This window comes from Meriones unguiculatus, assembly GCF_030254825.1.
Source record: "Meriones unguiculatus strain TT.TT164.6M chromosome 13 unlocalized genomic scaffold, Bangor_MerUng_6.1 Chr13_unordered_Scaffold_33, whole genome shotgun sequence".
Taxonomy (NCBI): Eukaryota; Metazoa; Chordata; class Mammalia; order Rodentia; family Muridae; genus Meriones; species Meriones unguiculatus.
Window position 1 is genome coordinate 8,851,305 of NW_026843645.1, and position 14,984 is coordinate 8,866,288.

At 39.2% G+C, this 14,984-nt stretch overlaps 1 protein-coding gene and 1 non-coding gene across 2 annotated transcripts; one reads left to right on the forward strand and one right to left on the reverse strand.

The window, feature by feature from the left end:
• Positions 1-1,854: 1,854 nt before the first annotated feature.
• On the forward strand, positions 1,855-14,198 carry LOC132650773 (zinc finger protein 709-like; the record flags this gene model as incomplete). Its single annotated transcript, XM_060376094.1, is given in 5 exon segments — positions 1,855-1,944; positions 10,012-10,138; positions 10,351-10,411; positions 11,909-11,946; positions 12,988-14,198. Coding segments are annotated over 5 exon segments (1,527 nt in total), but the record flags the coding sequence as incomplete, so codon positions are not given.
• LOC132650833 (U4 spliceosomal RNA) lies at positions 8,345-8,481 on the reverse strand. The gene has a single exon (XR_009588901.1). It is a non-coding gene; the product is annotated as a U4 spliceosomal RNA (small nuclear RNA).
• Positions 14,199-14,984: the final 786 nt, after the last annotated feature.

A 14,984-nucleotide genomic window follows, 5' to 3' on the forward strand; every position in this document is an offset into this window, starting at 1 on the left:
TTTTAATTCCAGATTGGAGTTCTCTGAAGGTTTCCTATTTTGTTTCAAACATTCCTCAAACCTATGTTCTGTGTCCTTTAATATAGTCTATAATTTCTCAATCTCTTCCTTCTCCAAGTCTGTCTATTCCTGATTTCTCCCAAAGAGGATATAAAAAACTGTAATCATTGGTGCTATAAATTATATGTATGCTAAGAGAAACAAAGTCAAATGGAATCCAGAAGCACTGTGTCACTGTGCCTTCCTCCATTTTCAACACAGAAATTAATTTTCTTTAATCTCAAAATCTCATCCTAAGGACCTTACTTTCTTAGACTCAGCTTCCCTTCTAGACCTCACCAGTTCAGGTGCTTGAAGCTTCTCCATTTGTGTTTGGCTCCTGCTTCCAAGGAGAGGCTTTTATCTGCCTTCCTCACTGGATTCTCACCCCTCACCAACTCTGGTTAGTTACTGGATCCACAAGTGTTTGCTCCCCTTAGGTTGCCTCTGTCATGTGTGCACTAGACCTTTCTCAAAGAGATTCATCATTTTTTCTTGGCTAGAAAGTTCTGGCTTTGAGAACTTTGCCTGTGTTAAAGAGCCACTTTCTTTTTATTTGTAAGTGCTAAGTTCCTGAAGGGACTGCCTCTGTTTTCTCTCTCTGTGTTTTGTAACAGTGTTTGTCTTTCTGCAGCAGGCTTGAGATCTGGCTGCTTCTTCTGAACAGGAAGCTGTGAGCTTCTACCTTATAAACTGGGGTTCCTCTCTTTTTGTACAGAACTAAGAAACTGCTCTGTACTTTTGTTTTCTACATAAACTATTGCTAGAATACTGTAAATTCTGCCCCACTGTGGTACGCCATTTGTTATGCTTATTCTTATACCACTGTGTTAATTTCTCGGTTTCTCTTTTAACCCAACTAACATACAAAAAAATGAGATTCTGTAATATTTGCTTAATAATAAGCTTCACAACAAGAGAACTGAGTAGTTATTACTTGACTCTTAACCCTTTGAGCTGATCTGCTTTTCTCCCAGCATACATCCCAGGATAATTGCTCTTCGTAACTTTCCTGCTAAGCTCTCTCTCCTGGTCTGTCTCCTGGTCCTCTCCTGTGGCTGAATCTCCAAGCCTAATTCCCTAATTCCTCTTCTAAATCCTTCTCCTCTGTCTGTCAGGAAGTCCAGCCTTATTTATCTGTCCTGCTCAGCAACTGGTTATAGCTGCTTTATTGATGTATCAGGGGATCACCGGGGAGCAAAGTTCATACAACATTAAGTAGGAGATTCTCAGAACAAGGCTTCCAACCACAAAAGAGAATAGTGAAATAGGCGTTTTAATTACACAATAACCTTATCCCTACCGAAAACATTGGTAAGAAACCTGTGAGCTTCACATAAGAATTTTTATATTTTCATATATAATGCAGGGAATAATTATAATTTTACTCAGATCATACACGGTTAAACAGCTAGTTTGTTCACCAAGTGATGAATACTTTTTGAACAGTTTTGCCTGGTATTACAGATTGCTTTTTACACATACACTTAATATTCACCATTATCCCAATTATATTGCATTGGATTCTACTTTAATGACAATCTCTTTTAAACATAGTCATAATATTCATGGTTCTTGATCCTAACATTAGAGTTGATTTTTACGTCTTGCATAAATTTTAGAATTTTACATTTTATATAGTTACATATGACATATTTATAAATAATGCTATATTTATGTTCATCTTTATATGTATATATTTGTGGAGAGCCGAGACTCAGACGCCACTAGGTGGCGCTGACATCTCGCCCTCAAAACTGTAAACCTCCAGTGTGCATGTGCAGATTGCGTAAGCATGCTAAGGATTGCGTAAGCATGCCGGGTAAGAGTGAGCAGCCAGTCAGGGTATTGACACATCACAAGCCCGTTAAGCATGATGGGCCCAAGTCCTCCGGCGGGGTAAAAGTGAGCAGCCAGTCAGGGTATTCACACGTCACTCAGGTGCGACCCGGGCTTATATAAACAGCGCCACATCGGGGGCTCCCTCTCTCCTCCCCTCTCCTCTTCCCTCTCCTCCTTCCCCATTTCCCTGCCCGGGGCCTTGGCCCGCGGGACATTGCCCGTGCCCGCGAGGTGGCCGGGCGGCCTCTCTCCTCTCCGTTTTCATCACTTGACTAATAAAGATTTTGTTGCTGAAGAATTCCTGTGGTCGCGTGCATTTCTGCTGGCAAAACGCTCACGGGGCTCCCAACATATATTTAGAGAGAGAGCCTGGTTATTGTGCAATATGTTGTTATGGCATTTCAACTAATTTTCATATGATAAGGATTTTCTATGAGGAAGGCAGTGGATACAGAGAAGTAGATAGAAGTGTATAAATTAGAATTAGGTCAATAGCTGTCATTTATTAAGTTGAATGCTGAAGGTTCTTTTTCTAAGATCCATGACTTCACTCTCCTGGAATACTTGGCTAGGTTTCTAAGACCAGACATGTTTTCCATTTTCTTTGTTGGGCCTTCAGTTCAACTGAAGAGGTGTTAGTTACCATCAAGATATGAGTGCCTCTATGGAAACCATAGGAATATCTTGCCATGTTAATCACTGCTGTAGTTTATAGGTACAGCTGTGTAACACTGTTGGTTGCTTGCGTACATTATAAGCCCATATAAAAACATCCAGTGCTATGAAAGCTAGTCTTCATGCAGGAGGCTTTCAGGTCAAATCCAACTTGAATTCTCCAAGCCTGTTTCTGAAGTTCACGTTGGCTTCAAAAATGGGGGCTTGCCTTCAAACTCTGGAATAGAACCAAAGGTAACAGCAGCAACCTAAGGGTTTTTCACGTGTGTTGGACACTGTTCATGTGAAAGAGCATATTTTCCATGCATGGCACTAGTGCTTTTATTACATAGTAGTCTATGTCCTCTGTGGGGAGCATTAACGGCCCATGTGTCATAACTTTTTACAAACTATATGTATGTTTACATAGACACATACACATGTCTTAGAGATGTCTTATTAACAACATTCTATCTACCAGGGAATGGCCTGAACTTCTCAAGGTCACTATAGCTATGCATTTTTCAGCTTTATTCGTCTTTTCAAAAAGGCAACTCTTGGTTTCTCTCTTTAAATTGCATTTTCTTTAAATGCATCATAGCTCTAATCTCTTATTATTATTTTGTCCCTAGTGTTTCTTAGTACTTACAATGTTATTTTTTATTTTCTCAAGTACTCTGTATTATTTACTTCCATATAGAACATTGTCTCCTATAGCCCAGGCTTGTCTCATGCTATGTAATTGCAAATTGCCTTGAGTACCGAGACCTGTGTCTGCTTCGTAGTGCTGAGAAGACAGTCCTGAAACTCCTTCCAGGCTGGGCCTAACTGGTCAATGAGAAGAAAAAGTAGGCCAGTGATTGAGAGTCCTCCAACCTCTCTGGCCTTTATTGGGGCCTTAGAAATGAAGAAGGAACTGTGCAAGAAGTGAGATAACTGACCACTATTGCAGCTTTTGTAGTCACAGCACTGAAAAGGATGGGCAAGAAGAGGGAGGAAGCTTTCATGCTTTGACAGTAGTTGACATTAACAATATGAAGTGAGGTAGTCACTTACAGATGATCAATAAATGTCCTGATTGGTCATTTGTGTGTTCTAGATCGCAGGCATTCAAGAATCAGAATAAAAAACTAACCTTCTCAAGAGGAAGACATGCCTCTTCTAAATTATATATCACCTGGGTTTTGTTGTTGTTGTTGTTTTGGTTTTTGGTTTGTTTGTTTGTTTTTGCTTTTCTCCCAGGGTTGTCTGATACTGACCAGGTGAAAAGTAGCTGCAGTTTCACTGACCCCACTGTGAATTTGTGAATTCACACAATAACAATTTCATTTGGTTTCCTAAAATCTCTCTTTAATTGTCAGCATTTTTGGCAGCCTTCCTCCTGTGGACAGATGGTTCACTCCACTGCAAGTTGAATAACAGGGTGTTCAAGTTAATCCACTTGATTCCAGGAGGAGGGGAAGTCCCTACTGTGTGCTGCAAGACAGAAGGGTAGGCTAGCAGACAACAGGCACAAGTCTACTGACAAAGAAATCTCTGCAGATCTGGAAATGGTGTGGCCTTGATTCTCCACATATGGACCCAAAGTTCAAGTCATGGATCCAAGGTCCCTGCCCTGAGCATAGCTTCCTCCCTAAACCAGGCCCTAGTTGCTCTTTGTAATTAGCAAACATGCATTCATGCCTCCTGGGCCAGGAAGCACTATGCTTTGTCTCTTCAGTATACTGTGAGCCTAGGGGAGGTGCTCATGTCGCTCTAGACCAATCAGGACTTCCAGGCGAGGCCTGTAATCAGAGGAAGGGGAGGGTTTTTCCTGGTGGTTTGTTGCAGGTTCGCTTTGGAAGCTGAGCTCTGCAGAGTATTTGGCATCCAGTGGTCTGAGCTCAGCTGCTGGGTCCTGTGAGGGCATTTCAGGCGACTTCCAAAGAGGCGACATGGTGAGTGTGTGGCTGCTGCCCCCCAACGTGGTGGTGGAGTAGGAGGCTGAAGAGCCGGAGCTGGTGTGGTTTCTCCTTCCCGGGCTGGATGGAAACCGGCATCCATCAGCTGCTTGTGAGGTCCTTTGTCCTGGCCTTAGCACTCTGAGTCCCACGTGTTAGAAGTGTGATGGACTGTGCGCAGACTGGATGTGGCGACCTGGGCACTGTTAAGACTCAAATCCTGGGACAAATGGCTGAGGTGCCTATTTAACAGTTCAGAGCAGAATTAGCTACCAGGTTTGCCCAGCATCTCTGAGTCCCTATTTGTTTACAGGCTATGGCTGGCATACACTACCCTCTAGCCCAGGGCTCAGGCCCTTAACCCAGCTGCCTTTCTTTCTGTTATCTATCCAATTCGGTTACCTGCTCTATTTCATCTAATATTTACTGTCATAGTCTCATGGTTTGGCGTGCCCCTCTCCTCTCCTCCCTGTCCTCACATGGCTCACAGGTATGGTTACCTTGGGCTCTCCCAAATGTTCCAGCCTGTGGGTGTGTCTTTCTATGTATAATAAACTTTCTCCCCACCATACCTAGGAAGAGTCATGTCACTTAATTTTTATTTTTTCACTCACCTCCCATTTGCCACTCCTTTCTTTCAAATGCAAAGCTCCCTTATGCTTTAGTTGTTGTTACTGTTTGCATTTGACTGAGGGTTGCTCCAAAAATTCTCAGCTGTGAGGTAGAGATGGCTGCATTGGACAGTGAGAGGGTAATGAAATGTATACATGCAGGACCCTGTGACTTGTAAAATAAACATGTCCCCTGGGAGAGAGGAAACATTTATTAAACTACTAATTTACTAGGCTAAGGCTCTGTCTGCCCCTAGAATGGAAGGGCAGAGCTGAGATGGTTTGTGCTGTCTGAGACACCTGATCTCTCATCCTCCAGTAGAGGATCTGCCCGAGTCGTGAGGACCAAATGCTTGGTGTAAGCATATTATGATGGACTCTGGGGAAAGTTCACATCCTGGAAGGAGGAACAGTACAAAGTACCTTGCAGAGTCTTTCCAAGATTCTTCTCTGTTGCTTATATAGTGATCAATATCCTGGAAAATAAGCTAGCTATGCCATGGAGACCATGGGATTCATTGTTGACAGTCCCAGAAAAGCTGGTCTGCTGAGCTAGGAGAGTCCGATGTGTTAGAAGTGGGATGGACTGTGAGCCAGTATGTATGTGGTGCCCTGGACAGAGTCCCTTGTCCTGTCAGCCTTTCTGAGTGTCGATTCCCTGGGGAGGAGGAGATTCTACAGCTCTGTCCTGTAAAAGGGATTTTCATTATTCTCCTCTCATATTTGTCCTTGAGGCTTAGTACTGTCTTTTGAGGTCTGTGTATGTCACCAAGGAAGATCTTTTCTAGTTGCATCCATTTGCCTGCAAATTTCATGATTTCCTTGTGTTTAATGGCTGGGTCGTATTCTATTGTGTAAATATCAGTTTCTTTATCCATTCTTCGGTTGAGAGGCACATAGATTGTTTCCAGTTTCTGGTTAGTAGAAATAATGCTGCTATGAGCATTTTTGACGGAATGTCCTTGTTGGATGGTGGAGCAACTTTCAGGTGTGTGCCCAGGAGTGGTATAGCTGGGTCTTTAGGTGTGACTTTTCCCAGTTTTCTGAGAAATTGCCAGATTGATTTCCAAAGTGGTTATATAAATTTGCTTCCCCTCCAGCAATGGAGGAGTGTTCCCCTTTCTGCACATCCTTGCCAGCATATGTTGCTACTTGAGGTTTTGGCCATAGTCTCATGGTTACACATTCTGACAAGTGTAAGATGGAGTCTCACAGACAGTTTTGATTTGCATTTCCCTGATGAGTGAGGATGTTGAGCACTTTTTAAAGTATTTATGCACTGTTGAGAATTCTCTATCCCTGTGTCCTATTACTAATTGGATTATTTGGTCTGTTGGTGCTTAATTTCTTGATATCTTTAACATAATTCTGGATATTAGCCCTTTTTCAGATGTAGGGTGGTGAAGACCTTTTCTCAATCTGTCGATAGCCATCTTCTCATCTTGATAGTGTCCATTGCTTTACAAAGCTTTTGAGATTCAAGATGTTCCATTTATTAATTGTAGATCTTATCGCCTGCATTGCAGATATTCTGTTCAGGAAGTTGTCTCTCCTGGACCAATGAGTTCAAGAGTGTTACCTACTTTCTCCTCTTGCACATTTTGGGAATCTGGCTTTATGTTTAAGTTTTTGATCTACTTGGATTTGAGTTTTCTGCAGGGTGAGAAATATGGATCTGTTTGCATTTTTCTACATGTGGACATGTATTTGGAGCAACACTATTTGTTGAAGATACTGTCTTTTCCATTGTATTTATTTATTTATCTGTGTCTTTTATTTGTTTCCATTGATCACTCAGCTTATTTCTATGCCAGCCCCAGGTAGTTTTTATTACTATTGCTATTAGTATATCTTGAAAACACGTATGGAGATACTACCAGAAGTTCATCATTCTAGGCTGAAGTAATCTTTGTCTGAAAAAATATGTCCAGGAGAACACAAATGGGTGTTGGCTTTCAGTTGTAGCCACACAGTAGTGGGTGCTTTGATGTAAGGACACAGGCACAGGTGACCTAAAGGATGAAACATGGGAACAGATGCCTTGAAGGGACAGGTCACAGGTTGTTTAGTATTTTTTGTTTTTGTTTTTTAAGAAGCAAACATTTTGCTTTGGAATGAAATGAGCCGGAATGCCACAATTTAAGCTATTGAAAGAGAACACAAAATGAGTTACGGCAATTGACTTCTTTAGGGCATTACCAGTCTCTGTCATCTGGATTTTAGAAGTCCACTAAAACAGCAAATGGAACTGTTTTCTTGAATCTCTTTTCTTTGTCCATTTCTTAATGTCTACCTCCCTTCGAAACTTTATTCCTTCCAACACCCTGACTAGGTGAAAGAGAACAAAAGCTAGAAGGGAAAGAGTTATAAGTCCCTTAAAGCTACTCTGTGAGGTTTAGGGTGGCCAGGTTCTTTGGGGCAATACCTGTTAGTCACCAGGATATCCAGCAGTCCAACAAACCAGCACTGACAAATGGAGTAGTAGTGTGGGTGAACAGCATCAGGAAGAGCAGCAGCTTCTTCCTTCTTCAAAAACCCGGTCCCTCTCATGGCTCTGTCATGTGAACTTTCTCCAGAAGACTCAGAAATAACTATGTGCAGGTGACAAAACCACAGGCCTGCTAGAGCACGAGACAATCATAACTAACAGCTGTGAACAAACTGAAGCAGCCTTGCGCTCCACACCTGGGGTTAAAAGAAAAACACATTCACATAACATGAGTGGGATTTTAAAGAAACAAAAATTCTTAACACAGTTTCTGATTTTATAATTTAATATCTTCTCTCTCTTTTAGTTAGTTTTGATTAGAGTGTGTCCATCTGTTTTATTTTCTCCCAAACCCAAACCTTTATTTTATGGATTCTTTATCATCTCTTTATATATTTTTTTAATTTCTGCTCTCAATTTGATAATTTCTTGATCTCTACTCCTTTTGTGTGCTTATATATTTTTCTTCTAGACATTTCAGGTCTGCTGTTACATGGATAGTATGAATGTTCTCCAGTATCTTTATGTAGGCATTTTGTGCTATGAAGTTTCCTCTTAGTATCACTTTTCATTCCTCATTATTTTCCACGAGTTTGCATGTGATATGTATTTATTTTCTATGAATTTTATGCTTTTCAAATGTTTTATTTCTGTTTGAAACTATTTTTTTCACTTGTTTGAAGGTTATTCACTTTCCATGAGTTTGTAAGCTTTGTGTTCTTTCTGATGCTATATATATCCAGCCTTAAGCCAGGGTGGTCTGATAGGATACATGATGTTATTTCAATGTGCTCTAAAAACTTATATTCTGTTTGAGTATTTGGTCAATTATAGAGGATATTTCAATTAGCAATAATCGTGCCTCGGATAAACCTCATTGGCTATGATATTGCCACTGCGCAAAGCTATGGATATTTCAAGAAATGATGAGAAGATGTATTTCTTTACGTTTCTGTAAAAAGTTTTGTAAATTTCAGATAGTTAGTCCCTGCTGTGGTAATATAGCTGAGCTCAGGTGGTGACATATTACCTGACTGTTCTTGAATCTATCCCTAAACTGGTGTCTATGCATCTGGGTTTGGGGCAATTATAGGCCAAGTGCTGATTTGATGTGTGGGAGTTTTGTTCTTGGGGTTCTGTTAGCACTCTGAAGTTTCAGAAAGTGTGGGATGAGTGTTGCTATTTTAATGGCCTGCTTGACTACTGTATTCATGGTGTTCTGTTTGCTGGATGGTATGGAGAGGAAGGAGCCACATGTTTTTAGTTAGAGCACTAGGGAAGATCCTGAGAATTGGGTTTCAATTAACAAAGATATTGGGGAAGATCCCCAGTATACCACCTTAGACTCCATGCAAGCATATGCTATTGTGCTGATCCAAATCCACCCTTATATTTTAATATTTGCCAGAGAGTATATTCTTTGTCTCAGGATGTCATGTGCTCATGACATTAATACTTCCTGAGACTTCTGTGTCATTGAATTGCAAGTCTGTAACATTCTTCCTACCTCTTGTGTTTGTTTTGAGTTTTTAAATGAGGTAATACGAGTAGTATTTTTCCTGTATGTGTGACTATGCACCTCTTGTGTACCTGGTCCTCACAATAGTCAGCCAATGGCCTCAGAACTTCAGAATTTGGGGTAATGGGTAGTTGTGAGCCTGAATGTAAGCACTGGCAATTGAGACCAGTTATATCCAGACAAACAAGAGCTTTTCATTGATGATCCACTTCAATCGTCTTATGTTGCTCATTTATGACCAGCTATTCCAGTACTAATGTTTTCATCTGTCCATTTGTGCCTGTTTGAACACGGATTCCCTTTTAGTAAACTCTCATTCATATTAGAGTTTAAACTGGGACAGTTCATGTTTCTCTAAGATAGATACAGAAATGTTGTGAATATATAATTCTTTGTAGGAACTTCAGAAATACCATGGAGTTCATTATATCTTTCTTATTTGAATGATTGTGGTGGATTCAGGTCTTAAATGTACCTCTGCATGACATGAAACTAGTTTCAGAGGCTGGGCTGGCCTCTGACTCAATGAGATACACATACCTCTCCCTCCTGAGTGCGGGAATTAAAGTTTTGAACCAGTATATCCTGCTTGCTCCTAATTTTTGTAGTTAGTAATTGTGCATACAATTTCTGTGATCTGCGGTCTGTTCTGTTCATCAGCATCCTTGACTTGCTTACTTTATGTCTGTTAATTGACATTTCTCTTGGAAGGCTATATTCTATTCAAAGGTTGCCGAAATGAGGTGAACCTCCTCATTAAGTTTCCTTCTAAAATGACTTGGTGAGTACACTGAAACTTCTGTGTCAGGAGATGTCAGGGAAGCACCAGAATTATATGAATATATTGTCAATGAAGTATGCATTTACACTGTTGTCACCATTGTCCTTTATGCTATCCTCATGTATGGGATCATTTAGAATTCAATTACCTATGTTGATGTGGATATAAACTTCACTCAGAAAGAGTGGGCTCTGTTGGATCCTTCCCAGAAGAGTCTCTACAAAGATGTGATGATAGAGACCTACAAGCACCTTACAGCTATAGGTAAGACAGTAAATTTTTTTTCATTATCAATATAAAGGGGACATCTGTTGTTACTTTTGTTTGTTTTTATTGATACTCTTATATAATTTTAATTGGAATCGGGATGATTGAGGTTAAAAATCAGGCATGTTTCTGAGATTTACTGAACATAGTAACAGAAAATTTAGGTATTTTTCAATAATATATTATACCCTTTCTGGTACATATTTTAGGCTACAATTGGGAAGACCATAATATGGAAGAACATTATCAACCTTCTAGAAGATATGGAAGGTAATTATTTCATGAAAGCTGATATAAATATTCTTGTGAAAATAATTTTCAAAGATGATTTATTTATTCATTATTTATATGTTATTCTACCTGCACACCAGAAGAGGACATAAGATCTCATTTTAGATGGTTGTGAGCCACCTTGTGGTTGCTGGGAATTGAACTCAGGACCTCTGGAGGAACCACTAGTGCTATTAACCTCCAGGTCATATCCCCAGCCCCTGTAAAAAATAATAATGTGTCCCAGAGGTTTTAAAGAAAAGCAAAAGTGTGAAAACAAACACCACTCTAAGAGTATTAAGGAATATTAAATTCTCACAATCCCATGTTCCTCACTGTCAGGTATATTATTTATGTTAGCAAGGCATTTTGAAACAAGAGAAGATGGTGAAACCCTTGTTAAACAGATATCACTGTAAAAAGCACTTTTCTTCACCTCTCATAATTCCTGTCTCCAAGGATTACTGCTCCTCTGTCTGCTATTCTTGGCCTGAGCAGGGCAGTTTCTAAGTTCCATATGATCTATCTTAGGTGTAGAAGTTTTTCAGCCTGTGTGAATTACTGCTTCATATGCACACCCTATCTTGTTCTTTCAGAGTTCTGGCCCAACAACTCTCCTAGCTAAGTTATTACATCTGGCTTTTCTCCCACCCTCTGAATTGCATTGTTTGACTTCATATAACTCCAGCATTTTTTTCTAATCATCAAGGTCTTTCAAATTTTCTGGATCATTTGATCTTAACCTTAATTCTTTCCCTGCAACCTGTCTTTCAATTACTGTCCCAGTAAAATTCTGTCCTCTTTCCATGCAGTGGCCGTTAATGAGCTTCCTTTCTTCTCTCTTCTCATGAGAGATACACCATCCTAATCCGTCAATTATTTTTTCAGATTTTGATCCCATTTGTGCCACTTAACTAGACATCTTTTTCAAATGTGGGAGCTTCATTGTAACAATACTTTACACCCTTTGTTTGAGATTAAAGGCATGTACTACCATGCCTGAACCATAGCTTTACTTTACGAGACTTGCTTTAAACCAGGCTGGCATTGAAGTCAGATCTGCTTGCCTCTGTCTCCTGGATTAAAGGTGTATATATATTCCAGCCAGATCGCATACACATCGAAGGACTTTGGATGGGATATTTTTACCACATCAGCCTTATTCTAAATTTAAATTCCTCTATATAAATGATAAATCATTACTTACATCCACACTTTAGATAGTCTGTAGAAGTTCATATCGCTCATACTGCAAAAGGAATATTCATTGAATAGGTGAAAATTTTATGTGCAAAACCTCCTTGTGAGAAAATATTCCATAGCAAAGGTGACATTATTCAAATCCTCGAAGTTGCTAAGCTAAGTTAGACAGAAGGTATGAGAGTTAAGAATATTGTTGTGGAGGAACCATAATCCCTATAGCTCATGTCTTTGAAGATGAACGAGTCAAACTCTGTGAATTTGGGTAATTTTCATTTGTCATTCCTCTTTTAATAGGTGTATCCTTTGTCATAATTCATACAAGTCATGTGAGGGTAAGGATATGGAAAGAAGAAACATACCTCACTCTCCCAAAACAATTAGAAGATGTCGTAGTACTTACTTGAGTATATTTTTTGAATGTGCTGCAAGTTTTCATTGAATTTACTAATAATTATTCATAATGAAATAATTATTTAATTGTTGAAGAATGTTCATCATATCCTCCATAGCTATGATGTTCTTGTAGATCTCCATCATTACATTTTTGTTGAGATACTTTTTGGAAGGATCCAGCAAAGCCTGCTTTTCCTGAGTAGGCATTTTCCAGAAGCACATCATCATGTGCTTCTAAACTATCCTATTGCATTCTAAACTATCCTATACATGTATACAACAGAAAGCATGATGGTGACAACACTATAAGTTTATATTTGTTCATGTGTTCATTCATTCATTCTTAATAAAAAATGAATCATAAACTTGTATCACATTCAGAAAGTCTAGGCAAAGCAGGGGACTATTAATAAATTATACTAACATACTTAATGAGTTTTTCAAACTCATTGGGATTATAGCCAAAAAACCTCTCACTACAGAAAATCCATATAATTTCTGGCCCTGTGGAAACTGTTGTGTCTATTATGGTTCATTTACAAATGTAGTATGTCAGCAACAACAGGAAAGTTTATGAATTCAGTCACTGTGATAAAGCTGACGCCTAGGTCTTTTTTAAATATGTGAAAACCCACTTACATAAAAATGATGGTATAAGGGAGGCATGTAATAAAGTTTCTTACCACCAAAGGTATCTTGGAAGGTACAAAACACCCACAGTCAAGGGAGTAGCTATGATTTTGAACAAAGTGATAAAAGGTTAAGAGGCAACTTCATTTTACAAGTATATGAAATTGAAAACTTAATTTACACTGACAAATAGATTCATCAGTGTAATGAGTATGGTAAATCTCAGATACCCAATTATCTTTACAGGAAAGAAAGAAGACATATTTTTGAGAAGCATGAATGTAAGCAGTATGGTAAAGCCTTTTCCCCACCCAGTGGTATTCTAATGCACAAGAAAACACATAATGGAGAAAAACCTTATGAATGTAATCAGTGTGGGAAAGCCTTTTCACAAAACGGAAATCTCGAAAGGCATAAAAGAACACATACTGGAGAGAAGCCTTACAAATGTAATCAGTGTGGGAAAGCCTTTTCACTACGCGGAAATCTCAAAAAGCATAAAAGAACACATACTGGAGAGAAGCCCTATGAATGTAGTCAATGTGGTAAAGCCTTTTCACACCTCAGTACACTTCAAGTGCATAAAAGAACACATACTGGAGAGAAACCCTATGAATGTAGTCAATGTGGTAAAGCCTTTTCACAACTCCGTACACTCCACGGGCATAAAAGAACACATACTGGAGAGAAACCCTGTAAATGTAATCAGTGTGGTAAAGCCTTTGCTTGTTGTAGTGGTCTCCAGAAACATGAAAGAATTCATACTGGAGAGAAACCCTATGAATGTAGTCAATGTGGTAAAGCCTTTTCAAACCTCAGTATACTCCAAGTGCATAAAAGAACACATACTGGAGAGAAACCCTACGAATGTAATCAATGTGGTAAAGCCTTTACACAGTCCAATTCTCTCCAAGCGCACAAAAGGACCCATACTGGAGAAAAACCCTATGAATGTAATCAGTGTGGGAAAGCCTTTTCACTACGCGGAAATCTCAAAAAGCATAAAAGAACACATACTGGAGAGAAACCCTATGAATGTTTTCAGTGTGGGAAAGCCTTTTCACAATTGATTAGTCTCCACATTCATAAAAGAACACATACTGGAGAGAAACCATATGAATGTAGTCAATGTGATAAAGCCTTTTCACACTTCGGTACACTCCAAGTGCATAAAAGAACACATACTGGAGAGAAACCCTATAAATGTAATCAATGTGGTAAAGCCTTTGCTTGTTGTAGTGGTCTCCAGAAACATGAAAGAATTCATACTGGAGAGAAACCCTACGAATGTAATCAGTGTGGTAAAGCCTTTACACAGTCCAATTCTCTCCAAGCGCACAAAAGGACACATACTAGGGAGAACCCCTAGTAATATAATCAATGTGGTAAAGCCTTTTCAATACCCAGTAGTCTTCAAAGGCATAAAGGAACACACAATGGAGAGATACCCTACAAATGTAATCAATATGGTAAAGCCTTTGCATGTTGTAGTGGTCTTCAGAGACATGAAAGAATTCAAACTGCAAAGAAACCTTATGAATGTAATCATTGTGTTAAATGCTTTTCACAACCCAGTTGTCTCTAAGTGCATAAAAGAACACATACTGGAGGAAAGCCATAAAAATGTAATCTGTGGGGGAAAGCCTTTTCACGAAACGGAAATCTCCAAAATAATAAAAGAACACATACTGGAGAGAAACCCTGTGAATGTAATCAAGGTGGTAAAGCCTTCACACATTACATTGATCTCAAAAAGGCATGACAGATTTCATACCAGAGTGAAACCCTATGAAATCAATTACCAGCAAACCCTTGTCACATTTTTTCAAAGCCTTGAAAGAAATCATATTGGAGAGAAAACCTTGTGAATGTTTTTAGTATAACGAAACCTTTGTACAATTCTATAGGCTTCACGTTCATGAATAAATGATACTGAAGGGAAGCCCTAGGAATGTGTTTCATATGGTAACTCAAGGCTTTGTTTTCATGTTTCATAGAGATGTAATGAAGTGGTCTAATCAGTAATCAACTGCAACTGACTGCATAGCTTGATGTGATATGAACATGTATATATGATTGGACGTTCTGTGATTCTGTATGTTCCTCCAAATCATCCATTTGTCACTTCATCTTGAAGTCCTGCATTCTATAAGAAGTTTATACTATAAAGATTCTATACAATGTAACAGCAAGAGTATTTACTTAAAATGAAACACTTCTGGTGTGTGCATGTGACAGGATTATGTGGTTTTAATCCATGTCAGATATGTAAAGAGTGGGAGACAACTTTGTTGCATATCATTTGGCATGTTAATATGAGGATTGAGGTCTGGTTACCAGCTTCGGA